This window comes from Notothenia coriiceps, unplaced genomic scaffold, assembly GCF_000735185.1.
Source record: "Notothenia coriiceps isolate Sejong01 unplaced genomic scaffold, NC01 NC01_scaffold00003287, whole genome shotgun sequence".
In the NCBI taxonomy this organism is placed as follows: domain Eukaryota; kingdom Metazoa; phylum Chordata; class Actinopteri; order Perciformes; family Nototheniidae; genus Notothenia; species Notothenia coriiceps.
Window position 1 is genome coordinate 50180 of NW_011335988.1, and position 14977 is coordinate 65156.

The window sequence follows — 14977 nt, forward strand, 5'->3', positions numbered from 1 at the left end:
TGTTCTGCCCCTGCCAAATTCCTACTCATCCCTCCCACGGCACTCACCTGCAACACACTAATAAACACACGCACATTGGATGTTGTTTGGATTCATCATATTAGAAAAAACACCCCCTCCCATGGTGCAAAGTGTCAGGTCACTGGTGCATTGCAAACTCCTGTATGTCCTCCTAAACTGCAGCCTCTACTCCCGGAGGGTTTGCTCCTCACATTCATAACACTCTGCCCCATGCCAGGTGGCTGTCTCCACAAGTCCTCTTTCCCATAAATCAGACTGTCTTTGACTTGATCAATAACAAGTCAATTAGTAGGCGCAGAGAGATGAGGGTCTCAGGGGGTCACTGCTTGTTTGTCAGGCAGACATCTGCAGCTCTGTCCCTGTCTGCCACGGAGCTAGGTGTGTCGTTTACCTTGGAAACATGTGGCTACTTGGCTATCATAAATCTAAATATCACCCATAAATAGGCTGGGAACATCTTGCTACAATCCATCATTTGCTTGTTCTTGGATATGTAATGTATCAAACATTGTGCACTCCAAATCTCCCAGCTGTGTCTGATGGATTTGAATAGGCCAAGAAAACAGCACTTTTCATCCCACTAACTTTTCTGTGAATTTGCGTTTCAGCATTTCTTGTGATTAAGTACGCTTGTCATAAAGAAGCAAACAAATCTACCTCCGCTGTCTAAGGTCACACTTGACCATATGCACCATCTAAGCTGCAAAGCCTGCCACTATTCATCCTGCTCACATGTTAAGCTGACAAGAGTGGAAGAGACCCAACTGTTGTTTGGTGCCCACTGACTGTGTGTCTAATGACTTAGCCTGCAAATCCAATGCAACAGCAACAGGCTCCTGTGGCGAATACACCAGATTAATCCCCTGGATAATTACAAACAAGAATGATCTTGGGCAAATACTCCCCATACCTACTGAGACATTGCATCTGACGATTCTGTCTAATTAAAACTCATTCAGACTGGTGACGGAGAGAAAGCATTCAGAGAAATAAATGAAATGTGCTGACGTTATGAAGAGAGAAGATCTGCAGATAGAAACTCACAGGGGTGGACCAAAAGATGAGTAACACAATATACACACAATGCAGATGCCTTGGAATAAAAAGAACATACATTTCAATACTTTGTTTGACCTATACATCAACAATTCAGGTATGAACTCTGCTTTGAAAACTCACTTATCAAAATGATAATTTGAAGAGCAACTCTTCACTCTCTAACAGCTAACTCTGCTAATTGGTGTTCACCCTAATGTGACTCATTCGTATCGCTGCGTTTGTCATTTTGATTCACAGCAGTCACCCCCTGAATTGCTGGTGCGTCAGTCGCAAACACTGAAAGATGTTGTGAAGTGGCAAGGGGGAAAAGTCTCAATAATGCAGTAATTAGAATGACAATCATAACAATGACAATCATTATCCTTGCCACAATTAATACTACTTTAAATGTTTTGTTCATTGATTCAAGCTCTTTAAAAATCATCATTTAGTCTGATTCTCGTTTATCAAATATTGCCCAATTCACACCCTTACTACACATGTCTCATACTGCTGCCTCCACGTACACTATCCAACACGTACAGACTTAATAACTTCTCCTGTCAACAACTCACGCAACCTCTGTCCCTGATGTGACACGTCTCACTGTAATTGTTTTGTCTTGATGTCAGCATCATTTGTAAACATTGTGTCTGCTTAAGACATCATAATGTTGTCATTTAAGATTTGAAGATCTCAAAACACTCATTCCAAACGTAAGTAAAAGTACTAATACCACATTTGATATACACTGTTGAAATAGAAAAATAGTATACTACTACTAGTAGAAGTAGAAAGTGGAATGAAAACAAGCAAGAATCTAAACGTTGTACTCAGGTAAAGTAATTGAGGTAATCTACTCAGCTACATTCACCACAATTTCATAATTGTTTATTCAGATTCCTAATTTTGAAGTGTAATATTTTAGAAATATTTGTATTACAGGGTTTGTCAGACTTTGTATTTGCTTGTAGGATAAGAAAACAATTATATTATCTGTTGTGTCACTTCACTCAAAGCTTTTTCCCGTTTAACAGTAACTCTCTTTCTTTCAGAGAGAGGCCACCTGGATGAGGTGAGCCTGCAGATGGATATGAGAAAGGGGAGATAAAGTTGACAAAGAAGTGTTCTCTTCTGAGGATTAGTGTGTTGTGGTAAAAAGTTGTTTGTTTGGGTTAGGCTGTTGGATTCTGTGCATACATGTGTTTGCACTTGTGCTTTGGGGTTGACCTTGTTTTCTTAGTTTTTTCTCAACTCAGCTGCCTGTGTCAGGTGTCAGGAGTTGACTGTTGGGATCATTTCAAAGGAAGGGTATAAATACAAGACACAAGGAGCCACACAGGATCCATCCCACTGTATGAGGCCGTCACTCCTGGTAACAGATGCTCCATGCTGTGGCAGACTCTAACGTAGACAGTATATGTACTGTAGTGTGTCAGGCCCGACTCCAGGGCTTCCCTTGTGCACCCATGCAGAGAGGACCCCCAGGGGAGCAGACGCCAGCTGAGACTGAAAAACAAGGTAAGAGCCCAGCTGACACACTTGCATACAGGCTCAGCTGTTTGTCTCAAAGGAGAGTTCAGCATGTCAAGTACACAGAGAGCCAAGAAATGATGGAGTACTGCCAGATACTTTCAAGCCTTCCAGGGACAAAACATAGCAGGAATACGTAAAGATGGATGGACGGAAGATGCTAGGCTATGCACAGTATTGTGCAATGGTAAGATTGTTTTGACTGCTTTATTGTCTGGACTTGTAATGAAACCAATATAGTATTGGGGAGATGAAATAAGGGCTGTTGGTGCAGCAGTATCATTGATCTTACCTGTGCCACATCATAAGAGCATTTGGCTGTAGAAATATGACTCCTAAATTGAACAATGTTGTGTTTCTAATATTTTTCTTATGATCTTTATTCAATATGATGGTTTCTTATTTTCTTTTCCCTCCTGTTTGGTCAATAAATATGTATTATGAAATAAGTTTCCTGTTCCTCCAATCCCCCCCCCCCGCTTTTAAAATGCCAGTCAGAGGCTCCCGGGGCTCCAATTCTCTCTCCAGCCAAGAAAATGACTAATATAAATGATTGACAGCCTTGCAGGGATAAGGTTGCCCATTTAGCAAACTCGCTGTGTCAAAGAAATAAAATTCACAATGGCTCCCTGAGCGATGGGATTGGAGATGAGAGAAATGAAGATTTTTGTGCTGTATCGATCTCCCAATGCTTGTCTCATGCATTTTACACAATATCTAAATGCCACTTATGCTATCACACAGTGCTCTAGGTAGAGGCTCACCACTCTCTGTTCAGTGGGATTTCAGGGTACTTGGTGTATGAATTCAAAACAAATCAAGAAAAGCTGTTAGATGGTGTCATGGGCTCAACTCTAAGAAGGCTCTGGGGATGTCTCAGCATCTGAACCTTTAAATCTTTTCTCTGGCATCTGCAGCCATGTGTCCCGTGGACAGCTGGAATAATTTTCGTACATTTGGGATGAATCAAACTAAGCTCTCCTCTCCTCCCCAGGGTCTAAGGTCTAAGTCTCATCATGATGGAGGAGAGTCTGGAGACAGATGGCCCCAGATCCTCCATGCCGGCTGAGCTCCACCATCCCCACTCCAAGTACTCTCAGTGGAAGTTTAAACTGTTTAGGCTCAAGTCAATGGAGAAGGCCCCTCTGCCCAGTGCCTCTCAGCCTGAGAAAGGAGCCGTGTTAGGGATCTCACCTCCTGCAGATCTGAATACAGAGTTAGATAATGACATAAGCCCAGGGAGTGTCATGAAATTATGCCTAGGAGGAAAAAGCAAGGAAAATGTAGAGGGCCCTGGCCGGCGGGTGGACAAGAAGCTACAGGAAATGGACATCCACATGAACCACCTCAGGTAATAAAATGTCCCTTTCAATTAAACTTAACTTAATTTAATTTAAACATATTGTACATGCATTTAGTTTAAAGGTTTTGACAGCTTTGTTTTCCCTCTATAAAGGTGCTTGTGCCGTCTTTGCGGAACGGCCCTGAGAAAAGTCAAAGGACCAGTGCACGATGTTCATGGGGATCTGGATGAGGTCAGCAAAGGTTCCCTTCGTAGAATGGGCTGCAAGTTCACAAGCTGGCCAGGTGTACTTCTCAAAGTCTTCAAAGTGGATGTGACAGAGGACACAGAATCTGTCCACCCTCTTTCCTTCTGCCATCGTTGCTGGGTGGTCGCCATACGAGGAGGGGGCTTCTGCAGTTTCTCTAGAACGAGAGTCCCCGAGTGGAAACCTCACTCTAACACCTGTCATCTCTGCTCACCCAGAAAACCTTCATTCCAGCGGACTAGGAGGAAGAGGCGAAAAGCCATTCCCAGAGCCCAAACTCTGGCAAAAAGAGCCAGGTGGGATAATGGAGACAGCATTGCTGTTGGTGAAAAGAGGGTTCTGAGACCATTTGGAGACCCTCATCATGGCCCTGTGCTCAAGGCATGGAGGAATCCCCGCATACAGAGAGAGCAATGGGTCAGAAATATCACCCACTGCCAGAAAGACCACCTGAACACCAAGCTGATCTCTGAGAAGCTCCCTGTAGACTTCCTCTTTTCTTTCACCTGCCTGGTGTGTGACCACCTGCTCTCTGATCCAGTCCAGTCCCCCTGCGGGCACCTGTTCTGCCACAGCTGTATTATTAAATACATCCACGTTCTGGGGCCTCTCTGCCCAGCCTGCAACTTGACGTGTGCCCCCAATGATCTGACCTCGCCTGCCAAAGCCTTCTTATCAGCCTTACACTCCCTGCCTCTGCTCTGCCCCTGTGGCAAGCAGGTAAGGGTTGACTCATTTAAAGCCCATTGTCAGAGCCATGAGCTGGATGAACAGGATGGAAAACAGCAGATATCCAAACTTGACAGCTACCTGCTCACCAATAAAGGGGGAAGACCCCGTCAGCACCTGCTATCGCTAACACGTCGGGCCCAGAAGCATCGGCTGAGGGATATGAAGAACCAGCTGAAGGCATTTGCAGATAAAGAGGAAGGTGGTGACCTGAAGTCTGTGTGCCAGACTCTCTTTCTGCTTGCACTGAGGTCTGGGAATGAACACCGACAGGCAGACGAGCTAGAGGCCATAATGCAAGGTAAGAGACTATTATAAGGCTTTTGTTTAATGAACCCAAAAACTCTGCAGCCAAGACACACACAAAAGAAAATTATGAAAAGTATTTTCTCTATAATATTTCCGTCTATCTCTAAGGAATACAATCATTTCATAAATAACAATGAGTTATAAAAGTTCACTTTTGAAGAGGGAGAAACATTTTTCTGTGATATTTGATTGAAAAGCATTTCATTATTGTCCACTTTTGATTGAAGCGCCACGCTGTTTGACGCTCAACCCCTCCCTGCTTTTTTTTCTTTCTCACTCTCTGCCTGCTTGTCCGTCAGTCTCTCAGTCTCACACTCCCTTTAATGCACAATAACAACTCTTGTGAAGGGGCTGTTAGAATCAAAACAATATCAGCAGCTCTTGTATCTGCAAATTACACAGACAGCACCATCCTTCTCTCAGGGGAATAGAAGCCAGCTGGTGTCTGTTTTCATCTGCAGCCAATACATCACTTTTGCCAGCTTTACTCATTCACCCTCTGTCCCCTTATAACATTTTGAAATTAGGAAATATTGAATTTTCTAATCATGGGCCCGAAGGCTTTTGACAATGATACATTTACATTTGGTTGTTAAATTTGTGATTTTCTCAGTCTTGTAGGACTCGAAATGTGGGATATCAAATGAGGAAATGTTAGATACTCCAGTTCTTTTCAAAGCCGTATAAATTAGCTTCTACAGTTTGATGTTAAATCATTCTAAATCTATTCCTCTTGCATGTATTGTTTTATTTATTTTACTTTGCCTCTTTGTGTCTGAAACTTGATCTTTTTCCCTTTTCTATCTTCACAGGCAGAGGGTTTGGGCTGCATCCTGCTGTGTGCTTGGCCATTCGGGTCAACACCTTCCTGAGCTGCAGCCAGTATCACAAGATGTACCGGACTGTCAAAGCCACCAGTGGCCGCCAGATCTTTCAGCCGCTGCACACCCTGCGAGCTGCAGAGAGGGAGCTTCTCCCTGGCTTCCTCGAGTTTGAATGGCAGCCAGCTCTCAAGAATGTGTCTACATCTTGCAATGTTGGCATTATTAACGGGCTCTCTGGATGGACTTCCTCGGTGGATGACTTCCCAGCTGACACCATCACTCGCAGGTTTCGCTACGATGTGGCTCTGGTGTCAGCAATAAAGGATCTGGAGGAGGACATCATGGAGGGGCTCAGAGAGGCTGGTATGGAAGACAGTACTTGTACCTCAGGCTTCAGTGTCAAGATCAAAGAATCCTGTGATGGCATGGGCGATGTAAGTGAGAAACATGGCGGGGGACCAGCTGTCCCTGAGAAGGCTGTACGTTTTTCTTTTACTGTCATGTCTGTCTCTGTCAAGCCAGACAACGAGGAGAAGGAGGTTACCATTTTCACTGAGCCCAAGCCGAACTCAGAACTGTCATGTAAGCCCCTTTGCCTGATGTTTGTGGACGAGTCAGACCATGAGACACTCACAGCTGTCCTGGGGCCTGTAGTTGCCGAGCGTAAGGCAATGAAGGGGAGCAGGCTCATCCTATCCTTGGGTGGACTAGCTCGCTCCTTCCGATTCCACTTCAGAGGTACAGGATACGATGAGAAGATGGTGCGTGAGATGGAGGGCCTTGAAGCCTCTGGGTCCACCTATGTCTGCACTCTCTGTGACTCCACCCGGGCAGAGGCCTCTGAAAACATGGTGCTACATTCGGTCACCCGCAATCATGTAGAGAACTTGGATCGCTACGAGATATGGAGAACCAACCCCTTTTCCGAGTCTGTAGACGAGCTGCGGGACAGAGTCAAAGGTGTCTCCGCCAAGCCGTTCATGGAGATGCACCCCACGCTGGATGCGCTACACTGTGACATTGGCAATGCCACAGAGTTCTACAAAATCTTCCAGGACGAGATCGGGGAGGTGTACAAAAAGGTCAACCCCAGTCGGGAGGAGCGGCGCAGCTGGAGGGCAGCCCTGGATAAACAGCTGAGGAAAAAGCTGAAGGTCAAACCGGTCATGAGGATGAATGGGAACTATGCCCGCAGGCTAATGACCCAGGAGGCTGCGGATGTGGTGTGTGAGCTGGTGCCCTCAGAGGAGCGGAGGAAAGCCCTCAGGGAGCTTATGAGTATATACGTCCAGATGAAGCCCGTGTGGCGTGCCACCTGCCCTGCCAAGGAGTGCCCCGACCAGCTGTGCCGCTTCAGCTTTAACTCACAGCGCTTTGCAGACCTTCTCTCTTCTACCTTCAAATATAGATACAATGGAAAGATAACCAATTATTTGCACAAGACCCTGGCCCATGTGCCTGAAATCATAGAGAGAGATGGATCCATAGGAGCCTGGGCCAGCGAAGGGAACGAGTCGGCAAACAAACTGTTCAGGCGTTTCCGTAAAATGAATGCTCGTCAGTCAAAGGCCTTTGAGCTTGAGGACGTGTTGAAACATCACTGGCTGTACACTTCCAAATACTTGCAGAAGTTCATGGAAGCTCACAAGGACTCTTCCAAAGCTCTGCAAGCCACCATTGACCCAGTAGAGAGCCAGGATTATGAGGACATGTCTCTGGACATTCTTAAAGTTTGATATTTTTCTTTCAATGTGAAACTCAAAATGTAATTGACTTCATGATAAGCAGATTTTTTTTTCAACTGCCTCTGTCAGTAAAACAAATGTACTTACTACACAAATTCTTTATTTGGAATGAAAAGGGAAAAGAGCTACTTGAAGCAAAGATTTTCTTAATATTTTCATATATTGTGATAGAAGTGTTTGAATATTTAAATCAACATAAACTTTTATTTGATGTAACAATCCAAAAAATAAAAAGTTTCTTTCATTCAAACATTCTCATTTCCCACTTAAATCTCCCACCTATTTCTTTTTGAAGTGTTTTGTTTTAATGGTATTTTACTTTGTTGTTGTATATCTTTTAGCTGTACGTTACCACAGTGCAATTATTACATAGCAGAGAAGTAGCACAGGTTCCTTCTTTCTTGCTCTTAGCAGGAAAGCTCTTTTTTAGCTTCACCATCTGTGAAATATGGCACAGTTTATTGTATTGCAAGGATATGACACATTTATGAATTTATATGGAGAGGATATTTATGGAAACAGATGAAAGTGCTGTAAGTCATGGAGGGAAATTGTGTTAAGAAGACCACATTTGTGGCCACTGTATTAATATATCATTTGAGCTGGAACAAAATGCAATCACAGAGACCCAAATGTTCTTTGTTTCATGAGTGCCCCCTGAAAAAGATTACTTTAGTGCTTTATCGTCGGATCCCTAAGGGGCAGAATAGATGCCAGGTCACTTTGAACCAATTTTGATCTCTTAGTTTTTGCACAGTGGAGGATGGATGATACTTATTCCAATTCCTCACCTAAAATAAAGCATATACTGACCTTTTTGTTGGTATAATAAAAATACAGTATGGTCCATTACAAAGCCTAATACCCCATGGAGTTTCCAGCAGGTGGGGATTTTTCTAAAGTTCTGTATAAATCCTGGCTTTTTTTCTCTGCTGATATTTCTTCATTGCCAAGGTTGACAGAGCAGAAGGATGAGCGGGAGCTAGAAAGACTCTATGTGATTTGTTAGCAACTTTATTTGTCTGATTGATTGATTATATTATCTTGTTTGTGCTCTCACAATTTTGAATTTTGACAGGCAATTTTGTTTTCTTATTTGATTGAATGCTTGATTTTATTTGACTGTCATAAGGTTTAACCATGTGACAGCTGTGAAATATTCACATTTCATTCCATAGTTGTCATCTCCCCACAATACCATCCTGTTTCAGATTGCAACGTGTCTCATATTTGTTTTTTTGCAATAATTAATTGCATTTCCAAAGTAATGGATGATGGATGTTTCACAGATTTCCACTTGTTACCTTTAAACCGTCTATTTTCAAATATTTCGTTTCTCCATATTACACTAAATATCAGATATACTGTTTACAGGAGTTGTGGATAGCTTTCAGTAGTGATTTATTGAGCATGTTGTATTATACTGAAGTTCCACCTTGTATTACCTTTTCACTCGTTTAACTGCTGCATTGTCACTGAAGCAGACAACTTTTTTTTGTGTAATTGTTCCAAAGAATGAATAAATAAAGACAAAATCTGACTTGAACTTCTTGAACTTATTTTCTTATCAAACTGTATATATTTAATTATGTTTTTTATTTAAGAATTAAGAATTCATTTGCATTTAATCCATGAAGTTTCCATTAGTTTCCATTTTTAGTTTCCATTTTTATGTATACAATATAAAAAGCTTAATGCTTATAAGATTTCCTGTCAAACTAAAACATTGTTTGCACCCTCTAAAATATAATGTAATATTATATATAAAATATTTCAATTTAAAGGCATTTCATTGTTTCATTCAGGTTGCCCTATTATTTGATGTTTTTACAGATTTAACTAGCAGTATAGCAGGTATTATTTATCAATAAAAATGTATTTAATCATAATACCAATGTATTAACATCTGGCCCAGGGATGCAGTGTTAATTCAGCCACTTATTTTCGCTGTGGGTCTTGATGAAATACAAAATATATCAAAATGTTGTGTGATATAAAACAATTGAGAAAAACACATTAGAATGAAACAGGTATGAAGACAGAATGTGAAAAAAAATTGTTTATTAAATTGAATACAGATCAGCACATTGGGTATTTTCAGTAATCATAACATAATTGTGAAAATAGTTAGGTTCCATTTGGCCATGGAAGGAATTGTTAGGAATCAAAAGACAACGACACAAATGTACTATAAACTGTGACACAGCTAAAACATCAAACTGGAAACATTGTAGACAGACTTGCTAAAATATTCTGTATTTTTGTCAAACATTGTGAGATTCAGTTTAACATATACAGCTGCTTGGCAGGAAATATCAGGTGTCAATTGTATTGTTTAATCTTTTGACAAAATGATTCAGATTGAGGTCAGATCAGCATAATGATTTACTGATAATAAACTAAAATCATCCTGAACAACATACAATTCCTCATCGTGACCATCTACACACATTATACAAAGTATTTCACTCAATCAAAAAGCCTTCTGAAAAAGCTTTTTTTGGCAGGGGACATCTTGATGGTTGGAGGAGTTTTCCTGTCCTTAACCTTCAAGGGGGTGCGCTTCAGAGGCGTGACCTGCCGAGGTGGGGTCATCTCCTGGAAGGGCAGGCCTCCATGGTCCATGCAGAAATACTTTTTGCTGCCCTCAGAGAGCCTGAGCAGCAGCAGCTCAGACAGCTCCATACACTGGGCATGGACCCAGTGCCCCCCCTCCCCTCTGGAGCAGAATATCATGGCAGGCCGGAAGAGCTCAGTGGAGTAATATGGCTCCCACTTGTTGGGGTTCAGCTGACAGCCAAGGCAGCATTTCATCCAATAGCCTGTTTGCGATTCGTCCTCCTCATCCTCCTCATTGTAATTACCCTCTTCTCCATCAATGTCCTCCAGTTCGTGAGGCTCACGGCCGAAGTAGAGCTCTTCAGAGTCTTCAAGAGGAGTGGAGTTGTCGTAATCTGTTGACTCCTGGCTGCAGCCCTGGGCTTCTTCGTCCGCTTTTGATTCCCCCTCTGTCTGGAAGCTCACATGATAGAAATAATGCACATCTGCTTGGGATGGCCTTCCCTCAGTAGGTACAGCAAGTATGATGGTTCCCTCCCCAGCACTGCCGCCAAACCAAGTGCGACTTTGCGTGATATCTTGGGTCCACTTAGGTGATTCTAAGGCCTCAAAGGTGATCCCTTTCTCATTCAGAATCACAGTGCTGCACTCCATCCTCTTCTGAGAGTCTGACTGATACCCCCCTAAGATGATATATCTAGTAGGACCAGTACGGCTGATTATGGCACTTGAGATGGATATGCCAGTTTCAATGGTCTCACAGGAAAGCAAGGGGCTGCCTTGCAAAAGCTCGACACGCAGGCGGAAGAGTCGAGGGGGGCGGGAGTCGGAAGAGAGCGAGTGACCGCCGAGGAAGTAGACACAGTCCTCTCTGGCAACGGCTAAATGGAAAGACTGTCCGTTGCTAAGCTCCGGTAAAGTATGGGCAGAGGAGCAACCAAACTCCATGTCAAACAGGAACACCTGAGGAGGACAGTCGACGACGCTGTTCCAGTTCTCTGTGGTGCGCTCTCCTGCTGGCATGTAGGATCTACCCCCAAACAACACACAAGCTGTCTTCCCATGGCTTTGAACCATGCTCATAGTGTGGCCATATCGGGCCCCGGGTACTTCTCCCACCAGTTCCTTCTCTTTGCAGCACAGGGTCAGTTTACGATTGCAGCCACGGCTATCCATGGTCAGCAGGTACAGGCTCGAGGAGATCTCATTATTTGGGGTGCGGCCACCGTGGATGAGATAACTCTCTGGAAGCCCATCATAGGGGTCGAGGCGGCAAACAGCAGGGCAGCGCAGTGGTGGAAGGTAGCATGAGTCATTGGAGAAAGAGATGGCCCTCAACTTCATCTCACCAAGTTTAAACCGGACGCCAAACACTCCCGTAGGACACGAGCGCTTGGGCCAGCCTTTCTGGCCAAACAGGAGGACTTCACCATCCAGCTGCAGAAGAGAGAAGCCCTGCTGCAGGAGGCCTGCACAGTTCACTGGAGTTAATGGTTGTAGGGTCATCTTCCGGCAGCTGCCTGCATCAAAACAGCACAGAAACACAGAAACACAACAATAAGTCAGTCAGCTGTTGATTGTTTTCATTCAGGGGATTTCAATTTGACTTCCTGTTTATTACAGTAACACCTGGAGAAACATGATCCACATAATCCAGAGGCTAAACATATATAAACAGGGTTACACAGTCATTCATCTAACGTTGTAGACTACAGTTACACAGAACAATTACATTTAGGAAAGATGTGACATGTTTACTCAGGAACGAACCTCAATGATGAAACTACAAGTACTTTTAATAACTAAGAACCTGAATAACAATAACAAGACCAAGGATGAGTTTTATTTATTTTACATTTGAAATGTTATATTTAAACTGGCCTTTTCTAGGACACATTTGTCCTAACATTTGTTAGGGTTTGGTGATGGCAAAGCACAAAAAGTAATGGCACTCCTATACCAACCCTAACAATGTACAGCATGTTAACTCACTGCTGCTGTTACTAGAGCTGTGTGTATGCTGTTACGGGACAACGTACGGTCGTTTCTTAAAATCCTAAAGTCAAACATCAGCATCACTATATAATTAAACACTAAAAAATCTACCTCTTCATGGAGTCAAGTTATTATTTTCAAGCACAAACACTATTTTTACTACCTATGTTTGAAACAGAATATTACAGGGTGTATTTGAATGCAGCATGGGATCCAAACAAACACTCAGAAAACATGTGCATTAGCTATTGGTACAATGTATTCTACCTTTCAATGATGAATAATAAAAAAATAATGACTATATTTGTTTTCCAATTGATAAGATTATATATATTTTAATTATAATGATTAGTTTATTCTGAGGGCAGTCTTGGATAATCTTCTTTGTTTTCCTTGCTCACTTCAACTGACACATACTATACAACACTTTAATGTCATTTTAGCAGCTTTAACAACAATATAAATAAATACTGCTGTGGTCACTATCAGTCACTTTGACAAAGACAATGTTTGATTTTATATTAACTTCAGCAGCATGGTTGCATAGACTTTCTATAGAATAAGTAGCACAATGTAGATTTAAATTGATTTATAATAATAATTGTTAGTTTGCTTACCTTAATGCCAGTGTCAGGATGCCGCTCTTGAGCCCACTTCAGTGTGAATCTTACAATCACAAAGGTTAACCTAACTGCATTTTTATGGAGCCAAACTTTGATAAAGGCAGACAGCGAGAGAGTTTGTGAAGCTTCGTTGCCTCACAAACACTTCCAGATCTTGAGGTTAACAGTCTGTGACTGTTGCTCTCTGGCAGGTGTGCTGCCTGAATGCATTTAGTGTATCACTTCAGAGATCACGGGCTATCAGCTATACTAAAGAAGGTACAGGGTCAAGTCTGTAGAACAATCTCAACCTTTATGATACATTGGGAATTAGCAGTGTATGTTTTCTTTCTTCAGTAGTTCCCAAAGAAAAAGGGATATAATGCTTTGCCACGTTTTTGAAAATGCCTTTCAAAATGATTGCGTAGTGGTAAGGTAACTACAAAAGTGAAACTGATATTCATGTTACAATATAGATAACAACTAATGCAGTAAAACATGACAATGATAAATTGTGGAGGAAATGCATGATGAGAAAATGTAATTTTGGAATAAGTCCAAATCATTGCTGCAAGACACACCTCTGATGTGAATATTTTATATCGAGAGGTTGGACACAGAAAAAACAAATACATAGAGAGCCACTAAGTTCATGCTTTCTGGGAAATTAAGTATTTCAGACGGATTTATTCGCTCTAGTTTGTTTCTAAAAAAAAGAATTCTTATAATTTTGGATTATCATTATAATAATTATAAAACCTCATGTAGACACAAAACAAACAACTGTTTGATTGTGTTTAACTTTTTGATATCATTACAAATGTTGGGGGAAATTAACATCTGTAATTCCTTAAAATCTTATAATTTATGACACATAGTTTCTAAAACAATTCATATCTGACGGGAAACAATAATTCTATTTTTTTTTTTTACATACTTAACTTCTTGTGGATAATTGAAATTATTTTTTACCAAACTCATTGGTATTTAAAAGTAAGCTGCGGCCAACCATTTCAAATGTGAACACATGTATTCAAGCAGTGCTTCATGAGAAAATGTGTATTTTCAAATGCAGAGCTTGTTTTATGTGTATACATAAATTACTATTCTGCCATTTAGATATATACTTCTTTGCTCTGCGACTAGCATTAATTGAATAGTTCGTTTCTATCTGATGTGTGTCCCTTACCCATCATTTTATTTATTTGATCCTCATGGTAAGTCCTTTTACTCCTCGTTTTCGACTGGATTTTAATTGTCATTGACATCAATGAGGACACCATCCTGTAAATATTGTCATACTGCTCCTACAGTATAGCTTGCTGAAAAGATCCCCATACACATCGTAACAATTATGGCTATTAGATGCAGCCTGCCTTACACATAAACTCTCTCCTTCAGCGCTGAATGACATGTTGTATGAGGAGTGGGAGTCATTATTCACAAAGTACACTGAACACATTATCATACTAGGATTCTGTTTCCTGAGGGGAAGGTAAAAGAAATATCATTCTTCAACAAGGATAAATACATTCTAGCATCTGGTTGAGTATGGATTCCCTTTGTGTATGCCTCCGTATTAATACGGATGCCCTACTATAGGTAAAAGCAGATCTCCTATATGAGTGACACCCACACGCCTGAACACATCGAGAAAACCTGAGCTGGAAACCTCTTATTAGCATAATGTTTTTGTGCACTGAGCAGCTGAGAGAAAACTTGAGGAGTGTGCAAAAACAAAGGCAGAAACCACAAGTGCCTGGAAGACCGTTACAGCTTGAAAACACAAAACAGCAGAGCACCTGTGTGTCTAAACTGATGCTTACAGGGCTGAGTGAAAGAGAAAATAATGTATGAGAAAGGATATAAAGCATCAATTCAGATGTCAGTGGGATATGCAGAATGGATTTCCTTTTTTCTCTTTTTTCAGAACTCTTCCATCAGTATGAATTCAGCCTTGAAAAAATAAACCTCTGTAGTCACCTCAAGGTATTCACACAAAGCACTGCCTGCTATGCTGCCACAGCTGGGATGGTGCGGAGCGTGAGTAGGAGGCACAACAGTGTGTGGCA

At 41.8% G+C, this 14977-nt stretch overlaps 2 protein-coding genes across 2 annotated transcripts; one reads left to right on the plus strand and one right to left on the minus strand.

Annotated features, from left to right (window-relative positions):
* Nucleotides 1–3608: 3608 nt before the first annotated feature.
* On the plus strand, nt 3609–7740 carry rag1 (recombination activating 1). The gene is made up of 3 exons (XM_010766307.1): nt 3609–3943; nt 4049–5172; nt 5993–7740. Exons 1-3 carry the CDS (start codon nt 3609–3611, stop codon nt 7738–7740), a joined length of 3207 nt encoding a protein of 1068 aa, XP_010764609.1.
* A 2478-nt stretch (nt 7741–10218) lies between these two features.
* rag2 (recombination activating gene 2) lies at nt 10219–12972 on the minus strand. Its single transcript, XM_010766306.1, has 2 exons — nt 12921–12972; nt 10219–11828 (listed from the first exon to the last, which is right to left on the minus strand). Exon 2 carries the CDS (start codon nt 11812–11814, stop codon nt 10219–10221), a length of 1596 nt encoding a protein of 531 aa, XP_010764608.1. The 5' UTR covers nt 11815–11828; nt 12921–12972.
* Nucleotides 12973–14977: the final 2005 nt, after the last annotated feature.